Below are 22020 nucleotides of genomic sequence, written 5' to 3' on the forward strand. Positions count from 1 at the left end.
GCGAGCCCCACATCCTCGGGCGGTGGGGAGGTGGTCCCCGCCGTGCCGGGAGAGGTGGACAAGTCTTTACCAAGCGCTTCCTCGGGTCCGGAGATGCGCTGGACGTTTGGATGCCTTGGCTGTGTGGAGACGCAGCCCAGCGTGGGGCCTCCCATATCCTGGGGCGCTGGATGCCGGGGGCCCCGACATCCTCTTGCAATGGTCGCCAGCCAGCAGCCACAGATAACCGTCCTGGGTCTTGAAAGGGCGACCTCGGGCTCGCGGGCCGCGGACACACACACAAGCCTCCCTTGCTGGTGTGCTTTGAAGAACAGCCCTTCCTCAGGTTGTGAATGTTCATAATAGGTGGAGAATTTGTTCTGCCCCGGGAGGTGTGTACAGGTGGGAAAATCTGCAGGAGAAGCTTGACTTCTTAGAAATCTTTTTGAGTTTAAAATTCAGCAAACCCGTTCTTCTTCCTTTCCTTGCATGGGGGGTGGGGGGAGTTGACCTTAGAATGTAAGCCCAGCTTTGGGTCTGTCTTGGAAGTTCTAGGTTCATCTGTCCCCCAGAAGGTTTTCCTTCGGTAGAAGTGAAGTGGCTTTGTGTTTTAACACGGTGCAAGTTTTTGGAACTTCGTAAGTCAGGGGCCACGGAAGCTCTGTCATTCTGTGTTCTCTCACCTGCAGCTGGAAGGAGAGATGTTCACGGTACTGACCCGCCAACCTTGTGAGCAAGCAGGTTAGTATCGCTCAGCAGGCAGCAAATGTGATTTTGTCACATCACCCAAGAATCCCAGCTTCAGCCCACAGCTCTTCATCCATGTCCCCAGCAAATGACGGTTTAACCTCTTTGGTGTGAGACTCAGTCTCTCACCGGGCTTTCACCACCGGCATTCCACAGATAAAAGTAATTCTTTTCGTCAAAGCAACACAAAACAAGGACTAATATGCTTGTTTCGCTTAAATGGTTTTTCCGGTTTGCATAATCCATTAATTTGGCCCTTGTCGTTTCCCTTACCCAGCTGTGTGTAAGGTCTGCTTTAGAATATTGTTGATTTTGTGATGAATTGTAAAGCGCTTGGAGTTTGCCTCTCTTTCCATCCAAGTGTTGTTTCTGGCAAGGCGCCTACAGCATCCCCCCCGCCCCCACCCCCGCCATGGGTCAGCGTTGTTACCGCTGATACTGCAGGCACATGTGTAGAATGCTCACACACACACTCACACACACACTTCCAAGCTTGCCCTGCCTGCCTGCCTCTGGAGCACATTTTGGAGTTGCTCATGTGGAAGCCCAGAAGGGTCTGGCCTCTCCACTTTCGGGAGGAACCTGGTAATTACAGTGTTTGTCCAGCCCTAAGGACAGCACAGCTCTAGGCTGCGTCCCCTAAATCAACGAGACCTGGTCTAGTCCATTTTGCTTTGTGATAGGCTTTTCTGCTGGGGCAAGGGTTTGCTTAAGGTAATCATAGCTTTTTACCTGAAAACTGCTGAAGCACAGAGGACTTAGGAGGCCAGCCTCCTGGCTGTGGTCAGGAGACTGCTTATATATCACCCCCACTCCCGCCCCATGGACAGATGTTCTTTAGTGGTGCCCCTAAATTGGGTATTCAAAACACTTTGAAATTTTAACACAATATACTGTAAGGTCACACATACAGACTAACTTGTTACATTCCTTCCAAAGGACAAGTTTAACATGGCAGATTAAACCTCTACCTTGTCTTGTTAGGGAAAAAAAAAATCCCTTAAACTGTAACTGACACTGGCATATGCATTGTTTAAAAGGTGATGCAAAAATTTGCCTCTGTGGATAAACCGGTTTCTGTCTGGGTCATATCCTTTGATCTGGAATCACAGAAAGGTGATCCAGGACCCCTTCAGGGGTTCTTAAGGTTAACTCCACAGTGGCTGGCCTCCCTCCAGGTGCTATGAGAAATGATTCTGCAATGAGTAACTTGGTGTACAAGTCATTTAACACACTCCGGGCTAGTTCTGTGGAATAAATTCCCAAAAGTGGGATTTTGAGGCAGATGGTATACACATTTGCAATTTTGATAAATACTGACAAGTCCCCCTCCAGTTCACTCCCAGTGACAAGGGAGGAGAATTAAGGTGTTACATGACCACTTTTGACATCAGGAAGTGTCTGTGGCAGCATCTATACTGCAGGGGAATCAGATGAGGTGGTAAGAGTTGGCTGTTCTGAGCTATTGAGACCCACTGCATGACTGGCCTCCCCAGGTAGGAAGCATTGTGATGAGATTGGATATTGAGGCTGAATCTAACTCTATATGGTAGTATATACATGCTCTTTTTTTTTTTTCTTCCAAGAAAATGTCTCCTAGAAATAATGAAGGAGTAGTAAAGCATAGGTTATGATGATCTAAAAGTATATGTTCTGGAATAGGACAGGATCTACCCCATTGCTATTCAGTTGAACTTTCTGTGATGGTAGAAATGTTGTGTAGCTACACCACCCAATATGGTAGCCACTTCAGGTTACTGAACACTTGGAATGTGGCTAGTGAAACTGAGGGACTGAGTTTTTAAATTTTATTTCATTTTAATTAATTTACATTTAAATACACAATTAGTGAGAGAAATATTTGGATTCTCTGAATTCAGTGATCTTCCTGTTATGCTAGTGTTTATCATATTTCAGCCATTTGAGTGTCACCACTTATGTTTATGCTATAATAGTTCTACCAAGACTATTATTTAGTCAATATTTTAATTAAATGTCTTTTTATCTTTTTAAAAAATTAGGTATAATTTATATACAGTGAAATGGATAGATCTTGTGTCCCTAAATTAGGTATTCTTGCCTTCTGAAAGGATTATGTTTTTAGAACAGGGACAATTTATAAGAATCTTTTTTTTAAAAAAGGGAAATTGTACCTAAGGAGCTGGTTTGCTTTGATTTTCAGTTTTTTTCCAAAGAACTTTGGAAAATTTGATAAATTTTGAAAAACGCACGCACCCATATACCCCACAATCCTATTAAGATGTAAGAGCATTTCCATTACCCCAGAAAGTGCCCACGTGTTCCTTCCCAGTGGACCCTTGCCCCAAACCCCCATGTAATCACTGTTCTGATTTCTGTCACCTGCCTGTTTTAGAACTTAACATAAATGGAATCATTTCAGAAAGTTTCTTTTCTTTTATTTTTTTTAGTAAGTATATTTGCTACTTTATGAAATTTTCACTAGCCCACTGATTTGTTAAGACCCAAGTAAATATTTGCTCATAATCATCTAGTTAAGAAATATTAGTTTAAATTTAATAAGTAGAAATAGTCCATTATGATACATTATATATTACTATATAATGCATATAATTATATAATTACCTTTATTCAGAAGCTATATATTTAGTTGAAGACTATTCATATGCTACATTTTTTCTTTTGCTTTTAAATGGATATAGTTTACATAGATAGATATAGTTATGATTAAAATACAAATACCAGAGATTATATGACCACTTTGGGAGGGAACACGTGGATTGGGGTCTAGTTACTCTTTGTTTGTGAAGATGTAGGGGAGACCCTATGCCTTTACTATAGACACAGGAAAAATGACTGAGGTTGAATTCTTACTGGGAACCCACATATCTTAGGAATTCAAACGTGTTACTATTTGCTTGATGGTAAGTCATCATGTACTGAACTTTATAATAATTGATTACATCTGAAATACAATATGAATTTCTTTGTATTTATCTGAGATTATTTTCAAATGAAATGTTATATCACCTGCTTTAATAGAAAACCCATAGTTTTCAAATCTACATTGAAACAAATGTTATTGTAAATCATCTCAGGGATGACCAGTAATACGCATAACACACTTTGGGAAATACCAGAGAACTAAACCATGCATACCCTCCCCGCAAACACTGGTTAGTCCACTCTTTGGAGGAAAGACAAATGGGTATTGAGCCCAGTTGCTGCTCTAAAAGTATTGGTCTCACTAAAGCCAGAGGAAGTGACATGCATGCGGTTAAGCACCCAGTCCACAGATTCTACAAAGAAGGCCAGGACCTTGTTCCCAATTCCCCCTCATGTGTCTTCCGGGTCTCCCCATTTTAGGCCTCAAGGCCCTCTCCCGAATTTCAGCCATCATCGCCTTGGTGGTCTTGCTTTTGAGCATTGTGGTGCTTGTAGCTGTCACACTCATCCAGATTCACCAGAAAGAGGTTCTCCTTCCAGGACTGAAGGTAGGTGTGAAGGGGTTGGCGTTGAAGGGAAGAAATGGGCTCTGACATCAATGATTCTAAACTCATGAGTTAGAAGAGAAGAAAATTCTTGCCCCTTACCTCTAGCTGGAGCCAGGGAAAGGTAGGGTAAGAACCCAGGGAGAAAGACTGGACATGCTGGGTTTGTGATGTTTGAGGTGAAAGACTGATAGTGGTGACACCTTCTCCTAGGACTGTGAGGTCTTGCTTTGACTCCTGAGTGTTAGAACCAAAGCTAGACTCTGTAGCCAAGAATTATAGATGGCTACCAAAGATTTACCAGCTTGTCAGTTCCTTCAGATGACACAAACTTGCTCATGAGTGAAGACCAGGAGACCCAGGCTCTTCTTCTGGCCTAGCCTGGGTAAACAAAATCAAGGACCTGAAAGGACTTCTTGAGTCGTGTTGTGCTACCTCTGTTGAGTCTAGAAGTATGCCATGATCCCTCTGACTCTTTCCCCCCCCCCCAAAAATTACTCAGGACCTTATGCTAAGTTCCAGAAGCCTCTCTCAGCTCTTGATAAGTCCATCCCCAAATGGATGGTCTCTGGTAGGCTGAGAATTGTATGTATCCCTTCTGCCTTGGCTATTAAGGGTGAGAGGAGGTGATCCCATGAGAGACTGTCAAATGAAAGGTGAAGAGAGTCAGTGAGTCCTTCAACCTTTTTGGGTAGAAGTCAGCAAACTTTCTCTGTAAAGGGCCAAACAGTACACATTTTAGGCTTTCAGAGCCGTTTATACTCTCTGTTGCATATCTTCTTTTTGTTTTTGTCTTCTTATGACTCTTTAAAAATATGAAAACCTCTCTTAGTTGGACAAGGGCCATAGGAGCCATGTTATTTGAATCTCATTTAGTATCTATCCTTGACCTTAGAGTCCTTTCTACATCTTCCTGCTGTTAGGGAGTGTTCAATGGCTATATCTGAAATAGAGGTTTTTAAAAGGTAAAAAAGAAACTAATATTGCCTTGGCTGCGTGGGTGAGTTTGCTCTACCATCCTGAGTTCACTTTTCTAAAGGATTAAAGTAAAATCTTTTTATTTATTTATTTTAATTAATTAATTTATTTTTTTTGCCTTCACCGTGCAGCTTGTGGGATCTTAATTCTCCGACCAGGGATCCAACCTGGGGCCCAGGCAGTGAGAGTGCCAAGTCCTAACCACTGGAACACCAGGAAATTTCCTAAAACAATTTTTTTAAATTTATTTATTGTTTTTGGCTGCGTTGGGTCTTCATTGCTGCTTGCAGGCTTTCTCTAGTTGTGGCGAGCAGGGCTACTCTTCATTGCAGTGCCGGGCTTCTCATTGCGGTGGCTTCCCCTGTTGTGGAGCATAGGCTCTAGGCATGCGGGCTTCAGCAGTTGCAACTCTCAGGCTTAGTAGTTGTGGCTCGCAGGCTCTAGAGCACAGTCTCAGTAGCTGTGGCACATGGGCTTAGTTGCTCCGCGGCATGTAGAATCTTCCTGGACCAGGGATTGAACCCATGTCCCCTGCATTGGCAGGTGGATTCTTAACCACTGTGCCACCAGGGAAGTCCCTAAAATATTTTTTAGATAATGGAATTTGGTTCTTTTATAAGGTATTTTACTTAAGAATCTCAGCCCCCCATGAATAGCATGAATAAAAAAGAAAAATAAAAAGCCTTATGCAGCTGTCTAATGGTGAGAGGAAAACAAATTATCTGGTTGTTCAAAGACATTAGCTAAGGCCTAGAGAATCTGTTTTGCCAAGTTCCAGGCACTGCCTTCTCCTATAAACTATATAAAATCAGGATTGCAACTAGGGGAAATACCATCCCCTTACACTTTGTAAATTGCTATTCAGTTGAGTGAGCATTTTCCCCTGAATTATCTCACTGAACTCTTATGCCTACTATGGAAGGTGGACAAGCACTGTCACCACCATTTTGCAAGTGAGGAAACATAGGTTTGACCAGTGGATGGCAGGACCAGAACTGAAACCCAGACCCTCTTGTTCCCACGGCTCTCTTCACTTACTTCCCCCTGTTCCTTGATCCTAAGTTCTGAACAGGGAACCCAGGAGGAGACATTGGCCTCTGCTGGGAAAACACATCCTCCTTTGCACAGGAGGGAAGGAGGGAGGATGGATGCAGAGGCAGGAAGGTGCTGAACTGGAGGAGGGACGTGCCTCCCAACTGGGAGGAAGGCTGGTTCCACTCTTAGACCCCAGTAACCATTCTTAGACCCCAGTACCACCCTTAGACCCCATAAGTCAAACGAACCAGCTCTAGCTGCGTTCCAGGTATATCTCTCCGTGGGACAAGGGAATGTACCCACCAAGAGTCGTGCTTCCCTTCCAGAACATGCTGTGGTGCCTGGGACCCCAGAATCCAGGGTCTGTGTGGGCCTCCTGCTGAGGGCAGACCTCACCACTGGTCTGAGGGGTGGCAAAGGGGCAGCTGCTTGCAGGGAAAGTAGACAGAGCATGGGTGTGGGGTCTGAGCTAGCCCACCCTCTACAGTCAACATATAGGTGCATGAGGCTGTTTACTCTATGGATTTGCCTGGGGATGGGAAGAGGACAGGTGGGGGTGGGGCAGAGCAGAAGTCTTCATTTATAAAATTTTCCCTCAGGCCCTTTAAAAGTGAGGGATGAGCTGGTTAAGGCAGTTGTTTTGGGAGATGAGAGGTAAATTCAAACTGGAGGGATATGGAGGAATTAGAAGACTTGAAGAGTAAACTGAGTACAGAAAAGTGGGTCCCCGAGCAGTATGGAGGGCAATGTTGAAGGAGGAGACCACACATGTTTAGTTCTGTGTCAGAGGGGTTCCCCTAGTCAAAGATGCCCATGCAAGATGGTCATCTGGGGGTGACCCCAGGAAGAACTGTGGGGGGATGGGAAGTGAGACAGAAGGGAAGGCAGCCAATGGAGGGGCTATTACCCATCAGGTTACCACTGTGGGCAGCTGGAGCTGTCCTGCTAGGGATTTCTGGGAGCCAGTGCAGAACTCTCACCTCAGGGGTGTCCTCTGCCATGGGCATATAGAACATCTGCCTCACAGTCATCCTACTCAAGGGTGTATTTACACACCAGCTTCCATTAGTCATTGGTTGAGGGCTGCTCCCTGGGGAACAGCTCTCTAGTATTTCTGGCATATTGTGGGCTCAGGTAGGTTCAGCCAATGGAGACAGCCTTCAGGCAGGTAGAAAGTGCATGGTTGGACATCACAGTGGTAAGGTCTGAGGGCTTGTAGGCAGGGAACCCTCAGTGACTGTTCCCTGTAGATAGATTATTATTATTCCCATTTTGAAGATGAGAAAACAGAGGAACAGAAAGGGCAAATAGCTTCCCACAGTTACACAGATTGGAAATAGCAGACTTGGCATAGAAGGAAGAAAAGAGAGCAGAGAACATTGGCCTTAGACAAGGGTTTGGAAGGGCCAGTAGACGTACCCTCACCAATTAGCAGACAGTTCAGAGAGGGGTTTTTTAATCTCTTCAGAATCTCGCTGTCAGGCCCCAGTTGTAGGGGGACAGGAAGTTGTATAACACAGGAATATTGGCCCAGAAGGCCCATTCTGCTTCACTGAGTGGGTTAGTTATAAGAAAAGACAGATGTCCTGGGCCAGTTGAAGCAGGAGCAGAATGACAGCTTGGAATGGGGCATTCCACATGCAGCTTTTCTCAGGCTGTCCAGAGACCTTTCCTTTTGTTTTGCAGTGTGTGCTAGGGGCAGGAAGGGCAGTGTGGAGGTGGAGACCAGTTAATATAAAGGCTTTTTCATTGTTTATGTTTTCAGACCTTGAGCCTTGTTTTGCCTTTTTGTGTGCTGCTGACAGTTGGTTTTGAGGGGCCAACTCCACAGTGGCCTATCTGAGGGGTCCTGGAATGTTCCTCAAGACCCACATGAAAAGTCATGATATCTGGCTATTAAATCCAACGTTGGCCTACCTAGCTTTGGTTTATCTGAGTGTAAGAGCGGAACTATTAAAACTTAGACAACGGTGGAAATATCCCCAGTCCCTTTTTCACTGTCACTGGTCTGACCTGTTCTATCAGCTTGAAGAGTAAACATGATGACGTCGCCTTTATTTTTCACTCAGCACCCCCCACCTCAACCCTGCCGCTTTATTATCATTAAGTCCAATATCTTCCTCTTGAGGTTTCGCCCTCCTAACCCCGTCACGGCTGTTTAGAAGCCCTGGAGCTTCTCAGACCCATCTGATCAATACCCCACTGCATTGCTGCTCGCAGCCACATGGTGCCACTGTTGAAGAGGGGCCTGCAGGGTCCCAGGTTTCAGGGACACTGCTTTTCTGCCAGTCAGATCCCCACCTTGGGTCACATGACTCTCCAAAGCACAACAACTGGGCCAGGCTGTGTTAAAACCATTTCCTTCTAACCCTCATCCATTCTCAGTCATCCGCCTGGATATCTGGTGGCCCACCTTGGTTTACCTCTTGGAGTACAAGAGTTGGGTAATTGGTTTTTTGCTTTCCAGAAGGCCCTGGCTCCTTATTCAAATTGGTGATTCTCCTCTCCAGCCAGATCTGCACACCACTTAACCAAGAGTTTGCTTCTGAGGGTCTTTTGTCTGAACAAAGAAAGTCTGCCGTACCATATCAGGCACCTTCTTATTAATCAGTCACCCTGTTAAGACTTGTTTTTCTTGGAACTCAGTGAAAGCACAGGGGCTATGAGTACGGGTTTGAGAGTCAGTTAGACCCCGGCTTGATCCCAAGTCTGTGACCTTGGCTAATTATTTAACCCCTGTGAGCCTCAGTTTCCCTATCTGTCAAGTGGGGATGATGATAACACCTGCCTTATAAATGCAAAACTAAAGCCCTTTGTGCAGTGCCTGGCATATTATAAGTGTTTGCCAAATGTTTATTACTACCACTATTCTCATTATTATAGTAAGAGTAATAATGATGATGATGATAATGATAATAAAAATAAGAATAAACACATCTAAGAAAGCTGACCTTATGACCTTTGCTTTTGCTTTTGTTAGAAGCTCACAAAGTTCTTGAGTTTTGGACAATGGGGTTCATGTTTCCTTTTGGTTCACCCACTGACTGTATCTTCAGTTCCACATTCAGACCATGTTTGTTTGTTTGTTTTTCTGACACTGCATTAAACAGAAGGTGACTTAACGCTTTTCATCCAAACATCACCCACCTAGCTGAACTGAATGTAATTCATTCTCCCCTTCCCCCTCCCTCCATGGAACCGCAGTGAGTTGTACTGATCTAGGCAAATGAGCTCTGAAAACTGATTAAAGATCAATTTTTTCACTTTTGAAAATGCCAGTGAACAATGGTGGGGTGGGGGTGGATCGTCTTAGTGCAAAGTAGCACTGGGCCTCAAGGCTGCCCCTGTCATCACATCAGCAGGCGCCCAAGGGGCCGCCATTTCTCCTGCAAATCTCAGAGCAAAGTCTCTGGCTGCTGCCCATTCTGGTGAAAACTGAATCCCATTTTCCTGGACTTACAAATGAGAATGGACATTCTTCATTCTTTCTGATCTTGGCCCAGCAGCCTCGAGCATTCTTCATGAAGGGTTGGGATAAAGAAGATTTGGGGACAGACAGGCACCCTCTGGAGTAGCTGCCCTCTCATGCTCTCTCTCCTCTTATCAGTACCAGGCATGGAGGGGCTGGTGAGCAGGTCAGCAGCAGAGGGAAGGAAAGAAAGCAGACTGATACAGAGGCTCAGACCTCTGGAGTGCCTGGTTTCCTTCAGTTTCAACCTGTGCTTTAATCTCACGGGGAGCCTCTGCCTGGAACAGATTGTGAACAATGCCTCCTCTGTTTGCCATGGGGGGAGTCATGTCAGGATCCCAGGCAACACGCATCAGACTGAAGAGCTGAGGTGAAGAGGCTATTCAAGTTCAAACACCAATGTACACAGGAGGTTCTATCTTAATAGAATGGAGAAGCTGGAATAACATTTTTTAATTTGCTCCTATTTCAAATGAAGCAAGCATTCGTGACAGAAAGTTTAGAATCAGGGGGTTGGTTAAATCAACTACTGTACATCTCATAGTGAATGTGATGAATGGCTTAAAAATCATGTCAGTATTTTTACTGGTAGGGAAAGATGTTCATGATATACTTTTATTTATTTATTTATTTATTTATTGGCCGCGCTGCACGGCATGCGGGATCTTAGTTCCCCAACCAAGGATCGAACCCGTGCCCCCTGCAGTGGAAACGCGGAGCCTTAACCACTGGACCACCAGGGAAGTCCCCCATGATATACTTTTTAAGTAAGAAAAGAGCATTGGAGATGATTATGTGTAGTGTAATCCTGTGTTGATTTAAAAACATATGTCTAAACACATATGTGTATATGTAGTTGTATGCACAGAAGACCACTGAAAAAGATATATAACAAGGTGTTAAAACAGTAGTTGGATTTGAGGGAAGTTATTCACTTTTTTCCCTCTTTTTCTTGCTTTGCAATTTTATTTATTTTGCTTCACTGATTTTTCTATATAGCCTGTATTTATTGAGCAGCCACTAAGCATCAGGCAAATGGTCTCCTATTTACTTCTGAAAGGAAGTTGCCTGAAGACGAGGGAATCCAGAGAGGTTAGGTCTCTTATGCAATATCGGAAAAGTAGGAATCCATCTGATGTGACCTGCCTCCAGAACCCAACGTCATCTTCCCCTCTGGGACAGGCTAGGCTAACTCAATGGTGGGAGAATTGGGGAAAAGGTGCCACCCAGAAGCCTCTGATGCCCTGGGCTGATTCCAAGCCCAACCAGATAGTGACCTAGGTCAGCATAACTCATTCCAGTTCCCCTAGGCTGCTAATGAATGCTCCTTCCTAGGCAGGCCTGGTCCAGGGCCTGGGCTGGGCCACAACTTCAAGCGAAGCTCCCTGGTACCTGCCTCAAGCTGTGTGAGATGGCTGGCAATACCCTCCTGTCCATTTGTTCACACACATGTCACCAAAGTGGGATAATATGTGAACATTCGTTTGTATTTTAGTTTTTTCCTCCTTAAGCAGGAATACTTTCATTCTGAAGGCCAATGCAGATATCAGTGTGTCACTTCCCTGTGAGAACTTCCTACCTATGGTTTCCTTTTGGTTGTTTATCCCAGGCTGATAGGCCTGGAAGTTTGGAGAATAGAGGGCAGCAGGTGACTGACTATTCATTGTACTCCTGAGACCAAGGTGGCTTCTGACCGCCTCCCCCCACCCTCCCCGCAGAGTCTGGATAAGGAGGAATCAGGAGACTGTCTTTGCATGCAAGATCTTTGGGGTACTCATCTTCAACCTTGGCTGCATACTGGAATCACCAAAGGAGCTTTAAAAACTGTTGGTGCCTGGGTCTACTGACAGATTCTGATTTAATGGGTCTCAGGTGCAGCCTTGGCATTGGGAGTTTCAAAAGCTCCCCAAGTGATTCTAATGTGAGGCCAAGGCTGAGAACTGCGGCCTAAAACACCTGACCCATCTCCCCCCCAACCCCTCCATCCAGAGTCCACGGAGACAAAGTTGGTTTAGAGAAAATAGTTTTTTCTTTTTGGTCAGCTCCCACCTAAATGAAGCAGTGTGGGTTAAGCTCTTGGGAGGACTCAGGGTTCTTGGTGGCCCCCTGGGAAAAGGGGTCCTCAGATGCCTGTCTCTGACTCTCCCTCCCCGCCTTTTATTCAGTATGGAATCGTGCTCGATGCCGGGTCTTCCAGAACCACAGTCTACGTGTATCAATGGCCAGCAGAGAAGGAGAATAATACTGGAGTAGTCAGTCAAACCTTCAAATGTAGCGTGAAAGGTAAGGCCCAAGGGAAGAAAGGGAATATCCTAATGTCTTTCAGAGGCCTGCAGGAGTCCTGAGATGCCGCCCAGAGGCAAGGACTGAGCACTGGGCTGGGTGTCAGGGAAATATGAGACCTTGAGATGGTGCTGCTACTCATCAGTACAGTGACCTCAGGCCAGTCCCTTCCCCTCTCTGGGTTTCAGATTTCTCATCTGTAAAATGGTGGGGGGCGGTGTCAAGAACTGTGAATGGTGTGAGATTCTACCCTGCCGCACTTTCATGGTTGCTGGTGGAAGACCCAAGACTCCTGGGTCAGAAACAAAGGAGAGTTTATTACTCACAGAAACAGTTGTAGCCCAAGTATCAGCGTTTTCTTGTGCTGGTTCTGAGCCCCAATTTGCACAGGATGATGTAAAAAGAGCCAGATGGTACCTGCTCACACAGTGGGTTATGTTACAGAAGAGGAACCCTGAGATTAGGGAATCTGAAACATTTATAATGGGTACCTGCCTTTTGCTCTGGAGGGAAACACTATATCTTCTGAGCCTGTTCATTATGCAAATATCCTTGAAAAAAATAGTCCAGAACAAAGGCAGTCAGTGCCTCTGCTCATAATACATAAACATGAGAAACTCAAGGAAAACTGTATTCCAATAGGAAAATTATATTCCAGTTGGCTGTATGTGGTGGGGAGGTGGGTAGAGAGAGATAGACAGAGATGGACAATCTGTAAACCAGTAGGCGTTTGTGGCTCCGTTCCAGTAAAGCTTTCTTTATGGACCCTGAAATTTTGAATTTCATATAATTCTCAAATGCCACAAAATATATTAAAAAAAGATCTTCCCCACCATTTAAAAATAATGTAAGAATATCTTAGCTCACAGGCTGTATAACAGAAGGTGGTGAACTGTATATGGCCAGTGAGCTGCCGACCCCTGACACAGAACAGCATCAACATCTTTAATGACCCTCCACGCACTCCCTGCCTCCTCCACAACATATTCGGAATGTTAGGTTGATGGTTTACTTGTTCTTCTTTAGTTTTGTCCTTATGCATTTAGTTTCTCCTGGTTTTGAAAATGGAATCAAGCACACATTTATTTAATTAGAAGCAAACATTTATTCTGTAATTTGCTTTGTTCACTACCACTGGGTTTTTAAGATTCATCTATGCTGCAATGAGTAGCAGTATCTGGCTCATTTTTACCTGTTGATGGATATTTGTATTTCCCTGGTAACTAATAAGGTTAAGTATCTTTTTATATATTTATGACTTTCTATTTATGTGAAATGCCTGTTCATGTCTTTTGCTCATTTTTCTACCAAATTGCTTGAATTTTTCCTTTTGAGTCCTAGGAATTCTTTATCTATATTCTGAATATGAATGCTTTGCTAGGATTATTATCATATTGTTGCTAATATCCTCTCACAGTTTATGGTTTGTCTTTTTAATTTCTTCATGGTATCTTCTGACGAACAGAAGTTCTTAATTTTCATGTAGGTACAATTATCAATCTTCTCCCTTTTGGTTTGCACTTTGTACGTTTTATTTAAGAAATCCTTCCCTATCCTGAGGTCATAAAGATATTCTTCTATCAAAAGTTTTGGACTTCCCTGGTGGTCCAGTGGTTAAGACTCCACGCTTCCACTGCAGCGAGCACGGATTCAATCCCTGGTCATGGAACTAAGATCCTGCATGCCGCATGGAGCAGCCAACAACAAAAAAAAGTTTTATAATTTTGCCTTTTACAATTAAGCCTTTAGTCCACATAGTCAAGCCCAGTTAGTGAGTGTGTATGTATGCACCACCCTCTTTAGAGCATTATGATCTTTGACTTGGCCTGGATCTTCCCAACCAGTATGTCCTGAATGGGTTACAGGGATACCCTCAGCCTATAGGAAAAGTTATAGACTCTGAACCAGTCCTCCCAACCCAAGAAACCTCCTTCATTTCCCTCAATGAGCTGCCCAAATAGAATACTTTGTTGCAGGTCATGGCATGGAAAAAGTTGGGAAGCAGAATTAGCCTTTCCCATAGGGAGACCAAGAGTCTTCTCTGTATAACCAGGGTGCGTTCTGATCATCTGCCCTTCCATGGAGGGCAGCCAGGAGCTCGCCTTCCCTGGGACATAGGTGTCACAGTTAAGATGTCCAGACAGAGTCTGGGATGCAAGGGAGTGATTAGCGATCCGCACCCATGGAAGGAAGGCGGAAGAAGGAGGATTGGACAAAAAGAGAAGTCAGATTGCAACCCAGGCCTGACAGAGCTCCAGCCAATTAGAGATGACCTGCATTGGGTATGAATGGCTGGGCTGTGATCCCCCCGTCACTGTCAGTCATTGGATGTTGCCATCCTGGGAAGAAGATGTTGAGCAAGGCAGCTCTCTGCAGCTGAGGCAAACCCCGAAGGAGCTAACCGCTGAGACACTAAGCCTTTCTTTGAAGAGGCATCTGCATGGCACCGCTCTGGGCTCCTCACAACAGGGGACTTCCATGTTTTCTGAGTACTGCTTGCATTGTTACCCACAATTCATAAGCGGCAGCACCGTCGCTCAAACTTCAGCCAGAGATCCCATCTCTGTTCTTCTAACTTCTGAGCCATTTCTTCACCCCCAAGCATGAAAGAGGATGCTTTCTTTAGGAAAGAGAGACCAGTCACTCCAAGTAGAGAGGATAGTGTAGGACAGTGATTAAGATGTCACCCTATCCCTACTGTGGGAACTCTAGAAAATTATCTAACCTCTCTGAGTCTTGACTCACTCATCTCTAAAATAAAAAGCATAATAATACTAATACCCACCCCAAAGGAATTATTTGAAGATTAAATGACATAATATATATAAAGCAGGTAGCAAATCCCTGGCATACAGTAGGCACTCAATAAGTGTTAGCTATTACTAATTATGGGGCACCACACTTTAGAGTTCCTGGTGGATATTCTTGCTAAAAGGTTATTCTAACATAGTTGTAAGATCTGCCTCTATACCCGGGAGGGCAATTCAGCCAAGTCAGTCCTGATGGCCTCGGGCTGTAGAAAGAGGTGGCACTTTCATGGGGAGGGACCCAGGCAGTCTCTCAGGGGTAGGGGCCCTTGGCCCACCCTGGATGTGATTTAGGGGAGGGGCAGGGTCACGGAGCCCATACCACATCCATAAATGGATCTTCCCTTTGATCACGGTAGCCTCAGGGATCCATATATACTCACAATGACCAGAAGACCACAAATTACAGCTCCAATTACAGAGTTAAAGTTTGGCAAGTGTCATCCCCTGAAACACAGGCAGCTTCGCCAAGCATAATTTGGGTTTCTAGTTTCTAAGTTGCAAACTTCCCCAGGTCTCCCCTGCCTTGGCCAGTTTGAGGGGTGGTGAATGCTTTTTTGCCCAACAGTGTTTCCCGAATGCCCAGGGCCTCAGAAATTTCTTTCTCAGGGGGTCCCTGGTGAGTATCCAGTCCTCAGGTGCTGTTTTCCGTGAGTTCACTGGGTGCTGCTTTAGCTGCTGGTCCACATGCTGGTGCCTGTTGCTCTGGCTGCTTGTTTTAAAGCCATTCCCTCAGGGTCACTGGTTCCTTGCCTGCCCCTCATCTCTTTTGCAGGAGGCACTGCTCATGGTTCCTGCTGCCTTCTCTCACAGGCGACATTCATGTTTTCCCTTTAAACCAGCAGTTAAAAATTCTTTAAACTCCACTAGAGCCTAAACTTAACCATCTCCTCCACTGAAATACCTTAAAGAGTTGCTCTAAGGACCAGGCCACTACAGTGTTGGAAAGCATCCCTTGCTCATGTCTTTTGCTTTTGTCCCCCCTCAAGTAAGTCTTGTGCCAGCTGTCCAACCCTCTCTTCCCAGATTGGAATAGCAGTTTTAGCTCTTTTCTTGTGGTTGTGAAGCCCAGTATCCCATGAACCTATGAATCCAATCTCCTTTTCCCTCTGGGAGGCTTTAGGAACCTTATACCATGGCAGGGATTAAGGAATTTGGTTTCAAATATATTAAGTTGGAGATGCCTATAAATCATCTAAGTCAATGGACAGCAAACGTTTCTTGTAAAGAGCTAGAGGATAAATATTTTTCATTTGTTGGCTATATGATCTCTGTTGTAACCATTTAACTCTCCCACTTTAGCATGAAAGCAGCCATAGACAATATGCAGACAAATTAGCATGTATGTATTTCAAGAAAGCTTCATTTATGGACACTTGTACATGCCTAATAGGATATACCCTAAGGACAAAAAGAACTTCAAAAAATCTTAAATTGTTTTCAATAATCCTATAATTGGTGGTAGTGCTGGTATTGTCATAGTCATACTGAGACTGTTGTGTGTGGATTGTGAAATAAAGCAAATGAGTTATTAAGTTGGAGAGGCTGGGAAACAGGCTAGTAAAAGGAAGGCAAAGATACAAGATCAATGAATTCAAGGAAGAACTTGAAGTTTTGAATTAGAAATACCACTAAGAATTTATGATGTGTTTTCTCTTGAAATAAAGTTTTCTCTAAGTCTGTCTTCTGGAAAGGCTTTCAGTAAGCAACCTAGCTTCCAAATTTTGAATGCTAAATACCATTACTCAATAAAAGAAACCAGGATTCCTTGGAGAAACAGGAGATTCCAGATCTGGGGCAGGAAATATATAGGTCATTGATACATCTCATCATATCAGAAAGCAGAAAAGTTCTTAAAGGTTTCTGGGATCATGTCAAAAGGATTCAGCTGCCAAATTGAAGAGAGCGCCCCTGGACAAGATAGGCCACCAATAAGAATAGTAACTGCAATGAATTGAAACATATCAAATATATCTTTAGATTCATATGCCATTAAAGAAACAAACGAACAAAATCCCTTATTGGTTAAATTAGGTAGATACTAGAGATGCAATCTATATATTTTAAGCTGGTAAATAAAGGGAAAGAATCAAGCACTTATCCACTGCCTTCCCTGTACAAACTGTACTGTAGGGTAATCAAATAGTTAACGATGAGGAAGTTTTCCTCTTATAAAAGCATTTTAGGTAAAAAGTGAAGCAAGAGTGATGGAAAGAAAATATCAGCATTTCGTAAACCCTAATGGAGTAATGAATGGATCTAAGCAATGATCATTGATGCCTGTTAACAGCACAAAGAGAGAAACAACCAGATGCTTGTGCGTCTTATTGGAAATGCACATCCCTATAAACTACTCTTTCTGAAAAAGTTCAAACCTGAATCTGATTAAACCTCTGCATTCAGTTACCAATTTATAGATAAAAACAGGGACCAAGTAACATGTTAAATGAATCACGGGGCGGCAATCAGCAAGTTCTAGACTGTGGGAAACTGTAAGACAAATGAAATTGCAAGGAAAAAAAATGTTTAATTACAAAGAAAAATTAGAAAGGGGGGGCAGAATCTATATATTAAAAGAGACTTAAGAGACATGCCAACCAATTATAATGGATGGAATTTATTTGGGCCCTAGTTCAAACAAACTAGATAGAAAGAGAGAGGTGGAGGGAGAGATAGGGAGAGAAAAAAATATGAATATGGAGGAAACGTGAACCTTAATTAGATATTTAGTTATATTAAGGGATTATTTTTAAGATTTTTAGGTAGAATAATGAGACTATGGTTATGTTTCTTTAAAAGAATTCTTATCTTTTAATGATACATACTGAAATATTTATAGAATGAAATGATACCATGTCTGCAGTTTGCTTCATGAGGAGAGAATGGGAGAGTGCAGATGGAGCAAGATTGATCATTGTTGAAACTGGAAGATGGGTGCATGGGTCTGTTATACTCTTCTCCCTACTTTTATTTATATTTGAAATCTCCATGATGAGAACTTTTTTTTTTAAAGCAGGTCTTGGCTCATTACTTTTTTCACTTTTGTAATTCTTTCCTTCCATATTTTGGGAATTCACTCATCTATGTGACCACATGGAACTTAGCACATACACAATTTTCAGCCCCCTACAAAAACCCATAATTTCCAGAGCTGATTTATTTTATATTTAAAAGTTGTACTGCTCTTGTTGGTTCCTGGGAAGGCTAAGAAGTGCTGACTGCTTGCTCTTCAGGCTCTGGGATCTCCAGCTATGGGGAAAACCCTCAAGATGCCCCCAAAGCCTTTGAGGACTGCATGCAAAAAGTCAAGGGGCACATTCCAGCCCACCTCCATGGATCCACCTGCATTTACCTGGGGGCCACAGCTGGGATGCGCTTGCTGAGGTAAGGGCTGGAATGGGAGCCCTTTGGACCAAAATAACCAGGAATGTGTTGAATTCTTTCCAAGAATGTAACTCTATTTCTGGGAATAAATCCAAAAGAAAGAAGCCCATATTCTGCCATAAATTTAGGCTTTAAAAGTTGGGAAACTTTTAGTCTTTATCTTAATACTCAGAAAGAAACAGTTCTATATTTGATTCCCTTCCCCATGGTGATTTTACCGAGAGCTCTGAAAATAAAGGAAAGTGACATGAAATCTAATCATGGGATGTACCTCTAGTTTTCTAGAAAAGTAGAAACTGTTTTTGACTCCTGGTATTTTAACACCTGTGGACAACCGGCTCCACTAAATGCAACTCACTATACTACTAAGCTGTGTAGCTTCTACCCATGTACAAAATGTCACTGAGATCTGCTTTCAAATAATGGGATTTCTGCTCCTCACCCCAAAGCCTTTGGCGTTACATAAAAACAAACATCTCATTTCATTCAATTAAGCAGTTCCTTCTAAATTTGTAGCCATGACTTTTAGCCCAGTTGCATTGTTTTTGAATGTCCTTTCTCTTCTTTTTTTCTCCATGATAATATTTCCTTGACCTTGAAATAAAAGAAAAATAGTTTTTAAAAAAACCCCATCAAACTTAAATCTACCTAAATTAAAGGGTAGATGCTGCCCTAAACTTTGAAAATAAGGCTTTCTCCCCAAAAGATGACACTCATTCTGTTTCAAAGCCACTTTGTCTGTGATCCCAGGAATGTAAAATTACATGTATTTTCTTCATGTGGGCATGAAGAAAATACAAAGGAACAACAGAGTCACTTTAAAATGATCATCAAAAAAAATCATGAAGCACTCTCAGTTGGACTGAGCCCTTTCCTTGTAGTTTTCCTCTCCTTTTTTCTATTCCTGTGTCCTGGTTGACCAAGTAGAATGCGGAAAGAAGTCAGATTTCTTTGCTTACTCTTGGAATCTGCAGTGTTTTCAAAATTATTGCGTTTACCTGAAATAGAAATGTCATAGAAATTCCCTTCTTCTGCCTTTTCTTTCTTATGGAAACAAAAAACCCAACTTTCTCTTGGTTGCTTTTTTCTCCCAGTCCTCTCGGTGAGAAATCATTTAAAGGCTCTGTAATTTATAGCCCATGACAAAAACCATGGAATACAAAAGTTTGCCAGTTGGGGAAAAAGTGAATGTCACATTTGAATAAATTAAATATTAATGCCTCCTTGTGAAACTTTCTGATGGTGATCCATTTCTTCTGAGGAACTAGTTGATATTTTAATTGCTAGAAAAGTCAAATACAAAAAAAACCAATAATTTGAGAATCTCTGGGATGGGAATTAATAAAACTAGGAAAATTCTTAATTATTTTCCAAGTGGTGATAATTTGCTACTGAACTGGAATGGACTTCTGCTTGTAGCATTTCTCTTTATTCTTCTTCAGCCAAGAGTGAGCCAGTGCCCCTGGCTTTCTTAACCCACTGATGAAAGGGAAAAGAGTCTCCCAAGTGAGCTTTCTTTCATAAAATGGCAGCAGATGAATGATATTATTACTCTACATCATGGGTGATATGAATGCTATGTTACCACTCCTCCATGGGTCAGCACACTAATGAATTTCAATTCAATGACAGCCATGATGGCCATCATATCCCCTCATGATGAAGCCCTCCCAAAGAGCAAAGCTGGGACAGCTGAAAACTCAACCCTCTTCCTTTCCCCCTCCCTCCTAAGCTCTCCTTCCTTCTGGCCTGATGAGGGCTTCTTTATATGGTGCCCCAAGACATCACTTATGCCACTCCTATGCCTTCACCGATCTCCTTTCCTCTGCTGATCTGAGACAGAGCAATGGTGACTGAGTAGGAGGCTCTTTTCATTAGCTGGTTGCTAGAGAGAGGGATAGGAACAGGTAGGGGAGGAGAGAACAAGTGGTATTTTTACTGGTAGCTATTTTCCTGCTTGGCAGTTTGACAGGTAACAATTGCATCCTGCCTTGCCTGGGAGGCTTCAACTTGTACAGGGGGTTGCCATGTCTTATTTACATCTGGAAAACTGTCCTGGCCTGAAGGGGGTGGGGGGTTATTTTAAGATTGTTGTCTGGGCACTCAGCCTTTTGTGTTCTGTGCCTTGCATAGGTTGCAAAACGAAACAGCAGCTAATGAAGTCCTTGCGAGCATCCAAAACTACTTCGAGTCTCAGCCCTTTGATTTTAGGGATGCTCAAATCATTTCTGGGCAAGAGGAAGGGATTTATGGATGGATTACAGCCAACTATTTAGTGGGAAATTTCCTGGAGGTGTGTGAAAACAAATGCATGGTTTTTAATCTTGCTGTTTATCCTGTCCCCTGTGGTTGGTAACTTAAGCAGAGGTACATGCCAACAGGGCCATCTGTCCTGCATTGTTTCTATCATGTAATGAAGTAGGGAAACATCTATGATACAACAGCTAAGAAAAGACATGTATAGCTAGGACAAAGCTGTGGATCCTAAACAGGACCAAATGCATGGGGGAGGGGGAATATCATCATTTTACTAGCTAATACGAAATTAGAGGCAGGGGAGGATCTAAATCTAGCAGTGGGCTATGAGTCTTTTGAAGGACACCTGGAAAATGACCCTTTCAAGAAGTCCCATAGCCATCTGGAATTTCCAGAGCCCTCAGGCAGCTTTCTTCCCAACTCATTCTGTGTCCTCAGGTCTCCTCGCATTCCAGTCTCCATACTCCGTGCTCCTTTGGTGCAGAGGACACCATACTATGTTCAGCCTAAGACCTATTTTCTTCCCCCTTGAAGATATTTTAAATAAAATTAAATTAAATTAGTTAATATTTTGGAAAATTCACATAAAAATCCACATTTCTAGCTTCTCCTGCCCCCCTCACTCCCCAAAAGTTGGAGGAGCTTGTCACAGCAGACTCACATTCCTGCATGGCAAGAACCAACTGGAACAGAGTATAGCTCATGCATTCCCCAGTTTGCCCCAGGCCCCATCATTCCCTACTGTTTACACCTCATTCCCTATTGCCTACTCACTCATTTATGTTGGCTGTACAGTCCCTGTAAGCATTTGAGTTCACCACCCCTGAAATAAAGGAGAGATCTGGCCCTGAATGCTTCCCATGTCATACTTCTTAGCAATAAGAGATGGGTCTTGCGTGAAGAACCGTACAATCAGAGATGGTACCTTTGGTCTTTTTTCTTGTTTCTTTTTCCCACTGTGTAGAAGAGCCTGTGGCATATGTGGGTGCATCCAAATGGAAAGGAGACCACAGGTGCCCTGGATTTAGGCGGTGCCTCCACGCAAATATCCTTCGCGGTGGAAGAGAATGTGGGGCTGAACACCAGCGACATCATGAAGGTGTCCCTGTATGGCTATGAGTACACACTCTACACACATAGCTTCCAGTGTTATGGCCGGAATGAGGCTGAGAAGAGGTTTCTGGCAATTCTCCTTCAGGTACCTGAGCCAGTGGGCAATGGGTATTCCCTTGGGGGTTTTAGCTGAGAGGAAGATGCCTTGCCTTCTGGGGTGTGTCCTTTTCACTCCAATTAGAAGATGGATGGAAACAGCAGCATTTTCCTCTTTACTTGTGGGCATCCAAGTTCTCTCTCTCTCTCTCTCTCTCTCTCTCTCTCTCACTCTCTCTGATGTGTTGACCATTTCCAGTGTATCTGAGTCAGAAGTCCAGGGAAATTCCAGAGCTCCAGATGTTTTATAAATGATTCAGGACTTGGGATCCCTTTATGGACACAAGCTGTTTTAAACCAGTAGCTAAATAAACCTGAGAATGTTGAGACTCTCCTGAGTGCAGACAAAATAATAAAAGTGGTCACATGGGAAATGCTTGCTGACAGAGGAGAGGGCAGAGCC

The 22020-nt window shown here is 43.5% G+C and overlaps 1 protein-coding gene across 1 annotated transcript in view; it reads left to right on the forward strand.

Annotated features, from left to right (window-relative positions):
• Positions 1 to 680: 680 nt before the first annotated feature.
• The window catches only part of ENTPD3 (ectonucleoside triphosphate diphosphohydrolase 3), a gene marked incomplete at both ends in the record, with an annotated part of 30785 nt that continues 9445 nt past the window's right edge, over positions 681 to 22020 (forward strand). Inside the window, 6 exons of the mRNA XM_079712196.1 lie at positions 681 to 720; positions 4072 to 4199; positions 11844 to 11961; positions 18002 to 18152; positions 20286 to 20445; positions 21373 to 21606. Coding sequence (XP_079568322.1) covers positions 681 to 720; positions 4072 to 4199; positions 11844 to 11961; positions 18002 to 18152; positions 20286 to 20445; positions 21373 to 21606 — 831 coding nt within the window. The remainder of the gene's footprint in view (positions 721 to 4071; positions 4200 to 11843; positions 11962 to 18001; positions 18153 to 20285; positions 20446 to 21372; positions 21607 to 22020) is intronic.

This window comes from Hyperoodon ampullatus (assembly GCF_949752795.1).
Source record: "Hyperoodon ampullatus genome assembly, chromosome: 10".
NCBI lineage: Eukaryota > Metazoa > Chordata > Mammalia > Artiodactyla > Ziphiidae > Hyperoodon > Hyperoodon ampullatus.